Here is a 14921-nt window from a genome sequence, read left to right as displayed (position 1 = left end):
CTGCTGCACCGATGGGCAGAGAGGCTCACGTAACTTGCCCAAGGTCATGCTGCTGGTAAGTGGCAGGGGTGTGCCCTTAACCTCTGGCTGTTTGATTCTAAGTCCTGTGCTCTTCGTACTTCACCAGCTAGTACAATGAGCCTTCCAGGAGCTAATACACTCCCAGGCTTCATTAGTTGAAGTTCAGTGCCCAGCACCAGGGAAGTATAGTCTCATTATTCTCTTTCTTCTCCTGCAAATAAACTTGGAAGAATATATTCATTTTGGGGTGCTACATTACGAAAGGGATGCTGACAAACTTGCACGCACGTGGAAAAAAGTGATAGCAATGGTGAAGGTCGTGGCAACGTTGATATATTACAACTGAGCATGAGTTGTGTGAATGAAAAATACTGCCTGCCGTATCGGTAAGCAAAGGATGCTGCAGCCATCAAGCCATCGCATGACAGCTGCCCTGACAGTGAGCCCTGAGGGAACTCAGGATGGAGGCAAGATGCCCCCCGTCTAGCAGTCAGCCACTGCAGCTACCCCCTGACAGTGCCCCCTGAGGAGACTTAGGATGGGAAAGCACAGGATACCAGCCCCAGAGAGCCGAGGTGCACATCAAAGCAATGATTTCAGTGAGCCCCGACTCTTGCATCTTCCCATACACAGAAAATCACTAAGCTCCTTAACTTGAGATGTCTGGTTTTCTTTAATTAACAGGCATCTTTTGATATTCCGACTACCTGGTCTTTGTTGCAGAAACTCCTATGTCTCCCGGCTTCCCCTCTTACTTCTTTGGAGCAGTCCCTCAGAGTGACCTGAGATGCTGGGTCCCAGGCTTAAGTCCTCAGTTTTGTACACCGAATAAAACATAACTTTTAACTTTTAGGTTGTGCTTTTTTTTTTTCAGTCAACAGTTGTAATAATAATAAATGTTGCTATTCCTACAACTGAGAAGGGATGGCCGTGTACAGAGTTGGTTAACTTCAAAAACAGGAAGGCTATGATAGAGAAGAGAAATTAGACTTTTTAGTATGCAGTTGGAGGGCAGATGTTGCAGATAGGGAGATGTTTGCTTAATGTAAGAAGTTCTGAAAAATCATGGTCACCCTGAAATGGAATAAAATGCCCCATTAGGTAGCGATTACAATGAATATTTAAGATATTTGAACAACATCAAATGACTACTGGAGCTGATACTGCCTTTCTTCTTTTAGTAAAATAACCCCTTTCCTCCTGCTACCAAGTTTTAGCAGGTATCACGGCGGCCCACTTTTCGTGTCCTCCCCCACAGCTGGGTACCTGGCCGTGGCCACATGACTGAGTTCTTGCTCCTGGGAGGAGAGCAGGAGTTTGCTGCTTGCTTCAAAGAGCATGACTTGCCTTCACTCATCCTCTCTCTCTTCCTATGGGCTGGAATGAGAGGGGAAGAGCTAAGCTAGGGAGCTTTGTCCACACAGGCAAGGATGACACCCTGGTACAAGGCAGAGTAACAAGACGGGTCCCAGGGTTACCTGCTGACCCTGGACCCCCTGCCTAACCAGCTACAGTTCCAGGAGAGGGAAAGAGAGACATGTTTAGCTGGAGCTTCTGTATTTTTGAGTCTCTCTGTTGGAGTGGCTTAGCCTGGGTCCTAACCAAAAATGATTTTTTGGAGATGTACATATGATTAAGGTATTATATAAGGGTTTGTAAGAGATGATTTCTATAATAATTGTATATACACACCCCCAGCAAATTTATCTCCTTCGTAAACGAGTTGTCCCAACAGACCATACCATAGTCAAACATAATCAGTCTACTATGTCAGTCACCTCGTTTTTTTAAAGTACCAATGTTCAAAAAAGTCAAGAACTTTTGATCTCCTGCTTTTCTTCTATCCCTTTATCAAGTCTGTTCCAAGGCTCATCTCCTTTTCCTTTAGAAAACATCCTCTGCAAAAATACAGTACAGATGATAAAGACATGTTAAAGTTCTCTCTGTGGTTATCTAATCTTAAGGATTGGTTTAAAAAAAATACAGAAACGTGATGTATTATTTAGCCTGCCAGTGATAACATTCTTCTTCAGTTATTTATTTTCCCTTAGGGGAGAAAATCAGAAGTCCAGCCCTCACTGAAGTTGAAGATTTGGATAATGCAAATGTTTTGGCTCACAATGTATCAGGAATCCAACATAATTTGGTCAGCACTCCCGGCCAAAAGAATATTCTGATGTATTAAATGGATTTCTAAGTAAAATAAGGTAGCTGAGCTAATGAATTGTGACCCTGGCCTCTGTGCTTGGGTCCTAGGAGGAAATAAGCCAGTGCCAGATGGACCTTTAATTCTGTCTCATAGATATGCCACTTCTATTTCAATTTCCATCTCTCTACTCACGTTTTTCCTCTTAGACATAACGCCCTTTCCTCTTACCTCCTAACTTACGTGCACTCTACAGATTCAAGATTTTGCTCTATAATTTTCCTTCTCTTAATTTATCCAGTAGACCTGTGGCACATAACTCTGAATCTAACGTAGTTGCCGATTGTTGTTCCACATTTCATTTTTATCCACAGTAGCTGCTCTACGTGTCATGTTTTCTTTGGAATTCTTCCTTTTCTAAGCCTATACCAGGTGTTTAATAAATAGATTTGAAGCATGGATAATTAAAAGACATGGATCAGGCTTTTTTTAAATGATATATTAATTGTCAGTGAAGAACAAAATGGAAATCTATTGTCCTGCTGATTAAAAACAATTCATAAGGATGAATGAATTTGGGTTTTCTCACCAAAGGACCTTTCAAAAAAGAAAAGCTTCTGTGCATTTTGAACTTTGCTATTAGCAGCACTTATACTGCGCATAAAGTCCTCATTCCATATCACGACTGCATAATATGGAAGTTATTAAGAACATCTCTTGGGACTTCCCTGGTGGCACAGTGGTTAAGAATCAGCCTGCCAATGCAGGGGACACAGGTTCGAGCCCAGGTCTGGGAAGATCCCACATGCCGCAGAGCAACTAAGCCTGTGTGCCATGACTACTGAGCCTGTGCTCTAGAGCCCGCGAGCCACAACTACTGAAGCCCGGGTGCTACAACTACTGAGCCCACGTGCCGCAGCTACTGAAGCCCGTGCACCTAGAGCCTGTGCTCTGCAATGAGAAGCCCGCACACCACAATGAAGAGTAGCCCCTGCTTGCTGCAACTAGAGAAAGCCCGTGCACAGCAACCCAATGCAACCAAAAAAAAACACACAAAAAAACAAAAAAAAAACCAGATCTTTCTCAATATTTTAAAATCCTGGGTCAATGAAAAACATCACCATCAGCTTCTCCAGCCCGTCTTTCTTGAGTCTCCTCACATGAACCACATTTTAAACTCTCTTTAGCTCTTGAGTTTTAGCTCCATTAAATTTGTCAACACATTCTTTTTTTTTTTCACGTAAAGAGAGAGACAATTACACTTTCTGAACCCTACTACCAACACAGAAAAAAACTAAGATGGAAAACTCATACTACTATTCAACAAATAACTTGTAAAGTCTCTAAAAGCCGTTTCCCTTCAATGCAAAGAAGTATGAGAAGGTGCATTTCAGCAAAGAGATGTTCGGGATCCGAGGGAAAGTGGAGTTTATCTGAGGCAGTAATATTTCATTGAACTTCTGGAGCCCCCGATTCAGAACGACCAGCTCTTTTCTAATTTATAGCGTGTTCTTCATGTCTGGCTGCCTGTTTAGCTGAAGGATCCTGTCCTGGGAGAGAATTCATTTGTCTCCTGGAAGAGTCCCGGAAGGAACCATGTAGGGATGCTGGGATGTGCATTTCAAACAGCATGGAACCCAAAACACTTTTGATGAACAGCAAGATACGTAGGAAAGGATATAATTAATTCAGAACACTCCCCTAACCCTTAATTTTGCAATGTTTCAGCCTAAATATACTTCCTCTTAAGGAACAGAAAAATCTTGAAAGAGAATTTTGAAATATATGGGCTAAACTTTAAAGTACAAAGTAATGAATGCTTACGGGAAACAGAAAGACCTTGGGGAAATCTAGAAATAGACTAACTTAGTAGGACCAGTATTAAATATTTACTTTTTCCCACTGGCTTAGAAAATGACAGATTTTCCCTCTGGCCCAGATGGGTCTTGCCCCCTCTGATGTGCGTCTCTTGCTGTGACCCCACCTCCCGATCCCAAGACTGGGAGGCTGGGGACCAAGGTGGCAATGACTTTCAGCTCCCCCTCTCCCTCCATGCACGCTGCCAGGGGCTGCAAGGAGGTGCTCTGGGCCGCTGTTGATGGAAGCCCTGTTCACGTTTTCTGAAATCCTACGGAGATCAATGCCTAGGCTATTCTCCCTGCCAATCTGGCAGTGGTGTTCTCTGCCCCATTTGTTAACTCAAATCTATCCTGGGATGACAACTTCTGGGAGATGTTGTTAAAGGACTCTCTCCCCTCCCAAGCAAAAAAGAAAAGTATGCATTTTTGTTCAGCAGCATTTGGGAATGAGGTGTAGAATTAAAATTTCTAGATGTGACCTTTTTCTCTTAAGGTTTATTTTTAAACCATTTTGGGGATGAAGTCTCCTCTGAAATGTATGATATAAATTCCAGCCGGCCTGGGGAGAGTCTGCTGAACGAATGCCCAGACTCTTGCTATGATCTACGGCTGTCGTTAGGATCATCAGCCCTTCAACCTGATCAGTAACTAGGTCAGGGTCTCAGGCTAGGAACGTGGGGCAGGCTGTCGGGTCTCTACCCAATGTTCCTGGGCTGCAATTCTTCTCAACCTCCTGAACTGCTTTTTACATTTTTTTCTGTCTCCTCTCTACTATTACTACATTATTTATTGACGCTTTTTTTTTTTGGCAAAATCCCTCTGTTCATTATTACTTTTTAGTCTATTACACAATATAGAAGCTCAGAAAAACAAGCTTATTTTCTCTATGGCTATTGGTCTGTCCAATCCAGAAAGTTCATGAATCTTAGTGTATATCCTGGGGACACTTAGTGACCCTTTTCTTTTGCTTCTTCATTGATCTCTTGTTTCAGCCGTGTTTCAATTGCTCAGATTCTCAGACGAGGTCCCTTCATACCTATGACACATCTCGTTAGGACCAAATATGGTGTCTTCGGGCTCAGGGCCTGTGTGCAGCTAACGAGCCAAGAAGGTAAAGCAAACCTTACCTTTTTGTAGAGACTCCTCAGATCTCGGTACTGCCACATGCTGTTCAGAACCTGAGATGCGGCCTTGATTACCTTCGGAGAGTGTCTGATAAAGAAAAGACAGGACACGCAAGATGGTGAGCGGGACAGCTGGGCTTCAAATTGACTTGTCAGGAAACAGCAAGAATAAAAAGAATAAAAGCTTCATGGCTTTTCTGGCTCTTGTCTTTTTCCAGACTGGACAGTACAAGGGATGGCTGTCACCAGTCTCCAGCCTCATTCTCACCCACATACCCATGAAGGGGAGAGACAGGAAGGCACTGCAATTGGGCAAAGAATTTTCAAAATGCAAACCCAAGAGTCAGAAGGCAGATTTAGCACTGGACTACAAAATGGAACAGAAAGAAGAGAAGGATAGCGACTAGGAAAGGCCAGATAAAAGGGTTTTAATGGCAGTGTTGTTTAACACCTGTGTAGTAAGCAAGGAGAAAAAAGATATTCACTTTCTCAACTGAAGTGTGAGAGCACGTATAGCGTTGGCTCCACATACCTGAGGGGTTACAGGCAATTGTTTTCCGTTTGCTGATGATGCCAAGCACAAGTGACTGGCATGAAGCTGACGTGTGTACACACTGGCACACACACTCTCTTACATTTATATGGAGGGATGAGTGTGGATAAGCATCTATAAACAAAGCCCTTCATGCAATTAAAGTTCTGTCCTCTGGATCAGAGTGAGAAAGTAAGGTCATGAAAACCTTTGGACTAGCGGTTCTTATCATTTTTTTCGAGTCATGGCTTTGAAATCCCTATGAAACTACAGCTAAATATTTCGCCTTTTGGTTCAGTGCCAACCTGCATCTCAGAACAGACACTAGGTCCATGTTGATTAAATTTGATCCAATTCCTGGAAGTCACTTTGACTAGTGGTGAGGGCAACTATTAACTACCTGCGGATTCTTTGTTCCAACAGGCTGGGTCCACAACAGCTGCACAACTGGAGTGGCTACTGTGACACTGTGCCTGATCGCAAGGGCTGGCACACTTTTGCTGTAAAGGGTCAAATAGTAAACATTCTGTGATTTGTGGGCCATATGGTCTCGATCGCAGCTGCTCAACTCTGCCATTGCAGGATGAGAGGAGTCATAAATAATAGACAAAAGAATGGAGGTGGCTGTGTTCTAATCAAGTGTTACTTCCAAGAACGGGTGGTGGTGGGGATTTGGCTTGTGGGTTGCAGTTGGCCGACCCCTGGCCTATGTGGTGACTCCTGGAGTTGGGCAGGACATAACCACTCACGAGGACTCCAAGGTGAAGTCCACCCCTGAAGCTGACCCATGGTGCAGTGGCCCACAGATCTCTCAAAGAGAACATCTGAATTGAGATCAAAACTGCTTCTGACATAAAATAGTTTTTAAAATGCAAAGTAAGCAGATGGTTAGATGGGATCAGGTCGAGCTTGGATTTGAAAGCCAGAGCGAATGGATGTGTGAGGACCTGCAAATGAAATGATGGGATGCTAATACATGATCAGTTAAATGTCTGCTATTTTCCTGGGTCTTCACGTTTGCAATGTAGACCAACTACGTTTAAGTATTCTTCATCCGTTTACTTACTGGAAACAGTAACAGTCACTCTTACTATTGTTATTGCTGACTTGGAATTCAACTTTGGCTTGTGTTTGAAAATCTCTTAGTTATACCGTGTACTTTTAAAAGAAAAAAATACAGAATTCTTATAAATTTCAAGATTTTTTCTCTATGAGAGATAAGCTGTATTTAAATAATATGTTTTCTTTCACTGAAATGGACAGTTGCTAAATGATTTCACATTTATGCTAGTATCATGCTCTAAATGTATTAAATTCTTTTGATTTAGAGAATTTTAGATCTTTTCATGGATACAGACACAGGTACACTTTATTCTTTTTAAAAAACTGAATTATAATTGACCTACAGCACTCTGTCAGTTCCTAGTGATCCGATATCTGTATACATTACAAAATAAACACCGTGATAACTCTGTCACTACACAAAGTTATTACAATATTATTGACTATATTCCCTGTGCTGTATATTTCATCCCTATGAGTCATTTATTTTGCAACTGGAATTTTGTATCTTTTAATCTCCCTCAACTATTTCACTCACTCCCCCCCCCTCAATCCCACCATCCCGCTCTTCTCTGGCAACCACCTGTTTGTCCTCTGTATCTGTGAGTCTGTTTCTGTTTAGTTATGTTTATTCTTTTGTTTTGTAGATTCCACATACAAGTGAAATCATATGGTATTTGTCTTTCTCTGACTTATTTCACTTAGCATAATACCCTGTAGGTCCATCCATGTTGTTGCAAATTACAAGATTTTATTCTTTTTTATGGCCAACTAATAGTCGTCTCTGTCTCTGTCTCTCTCACTATCTATCTATCTCTCTCTATATATATCTATCTCACATCTTCATTATCCATTCACCTGTCGATAGATACTTAGGCAGTTTCCATATACTGACTATTGTAAATAATGCTGTAATGAACATTGAAGTGCATGTATTTTTTTCTAATTCGTGTTTTTGTTTTCTTTGGAAAAATATACAGAACTTGAATTGCTGGATCATATGGTGGTTCTATTTTTAATTTTTTGAGGACCCTCCATGCTGTTCTCCATAGTGGCTGCACCAATTTACATTCCCACCAACAACATATGAGGGTTCCCTTTCCTCCACATCCTCGCCAACACTTGTTATTTTTGTCCTTTTGATGACGGCCATTCTGACAGGTGTGAGGTGATACCTCACTGTGGTTTTGATTTGCATTTCCCTGATGATTAGTGATGCTGAGCATCTTTTCATGTGCCTGTTGGCCATCTGTATGTCTTCTTTGGAAAAATGCCTATTGAGGTCTTCTGCCTATTTTTTAATTGGGTTGTTTTTTGATATATTGAGTTGTATGTTAGATATATATATATATCTTGGATATATACAACTGGATATTAACCCCTTGTTGGTTATATCATTTGTGAATATTCAATAGGTTGTCTTTTCATTTTGTTTATGGTTCCCTTTGCTATGCAAAAGCTTTTAAGTTTAATTAGGTCCCTTTTGTTTATTTTTGCTTTTGTTTCCTTTGCCTGAGGAGACAGACCTCTCAAAATATTGCTATGACTTATGTCAAAGAGTGTCCTGCCTATGTTTTCCTCTAGAAGTTTCAGATTTCCGGTCTTCCATTTAGGTCTTTAATCCATTTTGGGTTTATTTTTGTTTATGGTATTAGAGAATGTTCTAGTTTCATTCTTCTGCATGTAGCTGTTCAGTTTTCCCAGCATCACTTATTGAAGAGACTGTCTTTTTTCGCCATTATATATTCTTGCCTCCTTTGTCATATATTAATTGACCATAAGTGCATGGGTTTTATTTCTGGGCTTTCTATTCTGTTCCATTGATCTATGTGTCTGTTTTTCTGCCAGTACCATACTGTTTTGATGACTGCAGCTTTGTCTGACTGGTTATTTTTTTATATTTTCTAGTTCCTTGTTAAAGTTCCCACTGTGTTCATCTAGTCTCTTCCCGAGCTCAGTTAGCATTCTTATTACTCTTGCTTTGAACTCTTTGTCTGGTAAACTATTTATCTCTGTTTCATTAGGGTTGTTTTCCACTGTCTTCTCTTGTGCTTTTGCTTGAAACATATTCCTCTGTCTTCTCATTTTGTTCAACATTCTCTGTCCCTATGAAATTAGGTGCAGGAGCTGACTATTCCAGTCTTGAAGGGGTGTCCTTGTGTGGGAGCATCCCTATGCCATCTGCATGTGTGCCCAGTGGATGGAGAGACAGCTGGCACAGTAGTGGGAGAGCTGGATCTGAAGTGAGCATGGGTCACGTCTTACCCTGGGGTGTGCTGGCAGCTACCACCTTGTTGGATGATATGGCTGGAGATGGAGGGGTTAGAGTCAGAGCCAGGTGTGAACCAGGGCCTCTACTGTGCTCAGTGGCAGTTACCACCATATCAGGGGCTGGAGCAGAAGCCCTGAGGGTCTAGTCCGAGCTGGCTCTGTTCTCTCTAAGCGTGCACACTCTCCTTGGTTATGGTGGCCTCCGCTCTAGTGGAGAGCAGTGCTGGAGCAAGAGGGGCTGGAGCAGGTGCCCAGTGTGGGCTGGCATGGTCTTGGGAAACCAGCTAGAGCTCCAGAGAGTTTTCAATCTGCTTCCTCTGAGCTATTCCCAGGAGTAAGCAAGTTTGTGCATGGGCTGTTAACAAGGAGTCTTGTTCTCTTCTTCTGTAAATCCTACTGGTTTTTAACCAGGTAAGGCAACTTGTCTTCCTGGTGTCTGACCCCAGGGCTGGGGTGCTCCGTGTGTGATATGAACCCCTCGCTGCCCAGGGAGGATCCCTAAGGCCATGATATCTCCTTCTTCTTCTGTGTCCTCTGCTAAGGGCACAGGTCCTGACCTGACCACAACTCCTCCCTTCCTCTGTAGATACAGACTCCATGTGTATCTTTCTTTACAGACTTGGTTGAAGAAGAGCCTTTCTGCAAGTCTCCAGGTTGCTTTCAGTAGAGTTGCTCCACGTGAAGATGATTTGATGTGTTTTTTGGGGGGAGGTGGGCTTGGTTTCCTCCTACTCCACCATCTTGATCTCCCTCCTCCACATTTAATATTTTTTACTTCATATTTTGTATCTTTTTTTGTTTTGTATATCCCTTAACTACTTATTGTGGTTATAGATGATTTTACTACTTCTGCTTTCTAACCTTCCTACTGGTTTTATAAGTGGTTTATCTACTAGCTTTACTGTATATATATATATATATATATATATATTTGTGTGTGTGTGTGTGTGTGTGTGTGTGTGTGGTATGTGGGCCTCTCACTGTTGTGGCCCCTCCCATTGTGGAGCGCAGGCTCAGCGGCCATGGCTCACAGGCCTAGCTGCTCCGTGGCATGTGGGATCTTCCCGGACTGGGGCACGAACACATGTCCCCTGTATCGGCAGGCGGACTCTCAACCACTGCACCACCAGGGAAGCCCTTTACTGTATATTTATCAATGATATTTTTCCTTCGGTAATTTTCATATTTCTACTTGTGGTCTTTTCTTTTCCACTTAGAGAAGTCCCGTTAACATTTCTTGCAAAGCTGGTTTAGTGGTGCTGAACTCTTTTAGCTTTTTCTTGCCTGTAAAACTCAAATCCGAATGATAATCTTGGTGGATAGAGTATTCTGGGTTGTAGCAGTTTTTTCCTTTCATCGCTGTGAATATATCATGTCACTCTCTTCTGGTCTGCAAAGTTTCTGTGGAAAAGTCAGCTGAGAGTCTCATGGGAGTTCCCTTGTACATACTTAGTTGCTTTTCCCTTGCTGCTTTTAAGATTCTCTCTTTGTCTTTAATTTTTTCCATCTTAATTACAATGTGTCTTGGTGAGGACCTCTTTGGGTTCATCTTGTTTGGGACCTGCTGTACTTCCCGGACCTGGGTGTCTTTTTTCTTTCCCAGGTTAGAGAAGTTTTCAGCTATTATCCCTTCAAACAAGTTCTCTGCCCCTTTCTCTCTCTCTCCTTCTGGATCCCTACAATGTGAATATTAGTATGCTTAATGCTGTTCCAAAGGTATCTTAAACTATCCTCATTTAAAATTTTTCTTGTATTTGGTGAGCTTGGTTGAATTCCACTACTCTGTCTTCCAGTCTGCTGATCCATTCCTCTGTATCATCTAATCTACTACTGATTCTTTCTAGTGTATTTTTTATTTCAGTTATTGTATTCTTCAGTTCTGTTTCGTTCTTCTTTATATTTTCCAACTCTCTGTTAAACTTCTCACTGTGCTCATTCTTCTCCTGAGCATCTTTATGATCATTACCTTGAACTCTTTATTGAGTTGATTGTTTATTTCTATTTCACTTAGTTCTTCTTCTGGAGTTTTAGTTTTCCTTTATTTGCAACATATTCCTCTGTCACTTTGCTTTATTCTCTGTCTTTATTTCTATGTATCAAGTAGGTCTGTTACGTTTCCTGATCTTGGAGAAGTGGTCTTATGTAGGAGATGTCTCATGGGGCCCAGCAGCACGCTCTCCTCTGGTCACAGAGATGTATGCTCTAGGGGTGTCCCCTTTGTGGTCTGTGTGGGTCCTTCTTTTGTGGTAGGGCCAACTACTGTGGGTGCACTGGTAGGGGGGCTGGCCCCTGGTCCAGTTGGCTGCCAGGCCCTGCCTTGTGTGGAGGCTGCTGGCTTGCTGGTGGGCAGGGCTGGGTCCTGACACAGCCGGCTGCTCGATGTAGGGGGTCCCGGGACTGGGGCTGACTGGTTGGTGGGCAGGTAAGCCTCTGGTGCTAACAGACTAGAGGGAGGACTCCTAAAGGCACTTGCTAGCACGTGTCCTCATGGTAGAACTAGCTCCCCAAAATGCCTGCTGCTAGCATCTCGGTCCCCAGGGCGGGGGAGTCTCAGTTGCCTCCTGCCTCTCTGAGAGGCTCTCTAAGATCGGCAAGGGGTCTGACCCAGGCTGTTTTCAAACTGCTGCCTCTGCACGCTCTGTTTTGAGGTATGTGAGATTTTGCGTGAGCCCTTTAAGAGCGGAGTCTGTGTCTCCTATGGCGTCCCTCCAGCTCTCCCATCTGGGGGCTGGTCTTCCTGGTGCTGGCGAGCCCGATGTAGGCTCCTTGGGGAGAACCTCTGCAACTGTGATGATCCTCACATGTTATTCTTATATAATCAATGCTGAGCAAAGATTAAATGCTATGTTTTGCTGTAGTTTATCACCACTAGCTAGATATGTATCTATGACAAAAGTCAAGCAACTCTAGAGAAATACATATTAATAATATTCAGGTAGCGATAATATAGTTGAAACATATTTAATATGCAAAAATTCCTCTGATGGTGTAATTTTTTTTCTACTCCTTGCTTAGTTACAAAATAGGAAGAGACTGTGAATACGTAATGAATAGCAGCTTTTAACCTCTCAATTAAAATGCCAATACATCACAGTGTTATAAAAAACTGACGAAGGTCAAAGAAACATCACTTTCTTTTTAGACTTTAATTTTGATTCATCCACTAGACTGGTCCCATGCAGCGTCTACTTGAAAAACTATAACTATTGATTGAAGGACTTGAACAACTGAGTACTTCTTATGTGACAAGTGATTATAACTTCAGCCACAGAGTTCCTTACTGACAAGTAACAGTCGAGGCTGTTAAATGGCTTTTCTGTCTTATGACAAAATACAGTGACACACTCAACACTATTTCCTACATAACTGTTAAAATCTGAAAAAATACAAATGTACTTTTGAAACAGATGGACTTGTCCATATTGCATGTTTAAAATGATGTGAAAAGAATAAGTTATCAAGACTTAAAATGGTAAGTATGAAAGACTCCTGTGAGAGTCATTAACGATTACACAATGTTTGATCTTCACCAGAGGTGTCAAATTAGGGGCAGCTGAGAATTTCAGTTGATGCCATTCATTGTGGGTGTTCAGCACGGCCATTCCAGCCGCAGGATTCCAGAATAATTCTTCCAGTGTATTGGCAAAACATGGTGAGCTATACAGTTCAAACAGACTGTGATTGGCAACGTGCCAGGCTGACTCATTAGTATCATGGCATATTTAAGCTTGTGTATGTTTAGAAATAAAACCTATAAATATGTTAAAGGCAGAATCATAGCCTCGTAGGTTTTTTCATTTGTGTTTTCTCATGCGATCTCAAGTTAAAAGTTTGAATAATTTTTTGAGGAGGGCAAGTTTGCAAGCATTTTATAACTTAACTAGAGCCAACTGATATCCCTCCCTTTTCCAATTATTAAATCATCTCCAATTCCAAAAATTCTATTGTCAATAACGTGTTTCTATTTTGTTCAAACCCGTCTAGAAGGCCATGGGAGTCTCAGTGCCTACCCTCATGACAGAATTGAGTGATAAATGGTGAGTTTAGTGGTAAGATCCAGAGCAATTCTTCTGGATTCATTTTAAGAGCAGTGAGAAGTAATAATCAAATTGAAGTGTAGGTGGCTGACAAGGTTATCTCCAGTTATAAAAACCTTGTTTTGATCCCCAAATTAGTCACTAAATATAAAAGAGATAAACCACATAAAATAGTGGATGAGACTGACTAAGCAGGAGAGTTATAACTGGGAAGATGCTTGACTCAAAGCAATTCCACACTTCTTACTAAATTCATAAATCCAGACTGCTAACACTGGGGAAAAAATATAAACAATGACATGAAATGAGTATCCCATAAAGAAATTTTCAGTCAATTTAAAGCACAGATTTGAGATTATTTGTAATGAAAGGAATCTCCCATTAACAATAATCCAGTTGGGAACAGACTGAACAGGACTATTTTCTGGATGGACAATGTGGATATATACTGTTTCATAGATGGTTTCCACAAATGAGTTTTTAATTAGTTTCATCAAATAATTTTCTTTGACCACAAGACTGATAAAAGCATCTCTTCTCTTTAAGGTCCAGTAGGGATGCTCACACAGATAGAAGGAATTAATGTGACCACCTCCCACAGCTCTACTGTTCTACGATTCAGAGAAAACACTTTCGTCTTGGAATGTCCCATGAATATAGACAAATATATCAGAGAGTTTTTGTGGACTATGGTTTTACTGTGTGAGCATGTGTGTTTGCTTAAGAAAAGCATCAACATATTAAGTTCTTAATGCTCAAAACAGGTAAGCGTTTCAATTAGAAATTCCAAAGGTCTACTGAAGCTATATAAAAAAGAAAACCACGTGGCTTCCTGCCTATGCAGAAGAGCATTTTACTGTAAGTATTATAAGATATAATTCAAGCCATCCATCTACATTGCACAATTATTACACGAGTCCAGAGGGGCTCCTCTGTATTTGATATAGGAAAGTATTCAAATCCTAATCCTGAATTGTTCATTGAACCTATCTGGAGGTCTCAGGGTGCTTAAACAGAAGCCCTGAAACTTCACTTTTTATGCAATGATAATATCTTGAATTAAATGAGAGAATTTCCAAAAAGTCTCAAAGTGCATCCTTCACAGCCTTTAATAACAGGAGAAAAATTATTCAGCGTTTAGATATAAAGGAATGGAGGGGTGTGGCCAGGAATGCAAAGTCAAGAAGTAGGCCCTTGATAACAAAAGGTTTACCCTTTTAATCTTACTTGATTACATTGAGGGACTTCCAGGAGGCAAAACTGAATTAAGGTGAGTGAATGTTTTTGTAAAATTGACAGCTCGCTGATATACTGACACTGTGGCTTGGGAAGATATGTTTTGGTTACACAGAGTAAGATACCATCGATTCTTAAATCAAACTGGGGACATTCCTGTTTCTGGCGGTGCCGCTCCTTTGACATGAGCCTTTTTTCTCTGTTTATTCCATTGGCATAAAAGCCCTCCTTCCTCACTGCCTCTATCCCCTCTGCCCTGGAAATTTCTATTCAGTCTTTAAGACTTGATTATTACTTCTTTTAGGAAATATTTTATGACAGCCCCTCCCTCAGTTTTAGATTGGAAAGCATGAGCACAGTGACTTGTTAAATTCAATAATTTGTCCCAAAGGCACAGCTGGTAAGGGAGGGTGCTGGTTGGACGCTGATTTCTCTCTGACTCCGTCACACTGTTTTCTCCCCCATCCTCCCTGACTTGCTATGCAGAACTGAAGAGGCACAGAACAAAAGGATGTGGATCCATCATCAACACTTGGACTTGCAGCCGCAGAGGAACAGCTGCCACCAAATACCTTCATGAATCAGGGTCGTCTCTTCTGTATGGAAGGAACTTGCTAGTCACTAGACTGGACG

The 14921-nt window shown here is 41.6% G+C and overlaps 1 protein-coding gene across 2 annotated transcripts in view; it reads right to left on the bottom strand.

The window, feature by feature from the left end:
* The window catches only part of CTNND2 (catenin delta 2), a gene marked incomplete at its 3' end in the record, with an annotated part of 926199 nt that overhangs the window by 38643 nt on the left and 872635 nt on the right, over window positions 1-14921 (bottom strand). For both annotated transcript variants that reach the window (XM_082837425.1, XM_082837426.1), the window contains one exon: window positions 5154-5238. In XM_082837425.1, the coding sequence (XP_082693551.1) occupies window positions 5154-5238 (85 nt within the window). The remainder of the gene's footprint in view (window positions 1-5153; window positions 5239-14921) is intronic.

The sequence above is a fragment of the Leucopleurus acutus genome, assembly GCF_964270905.1.
Source record: "Leucopleurus acutus genome assembly, chromosome: 3".
In the NCBI taxonomy this organism is placed as follows: Eukaryota; Metazoa; Chordata; class Mammalia; order Artiodactyla; family Delphinidae; genus Leucopleurus; species Leucopleurus acutus.
Note: the sequence above shows the minus strand (reverse complement) of the source record. Positions and strands in the feature narration are given on the sequence as shown.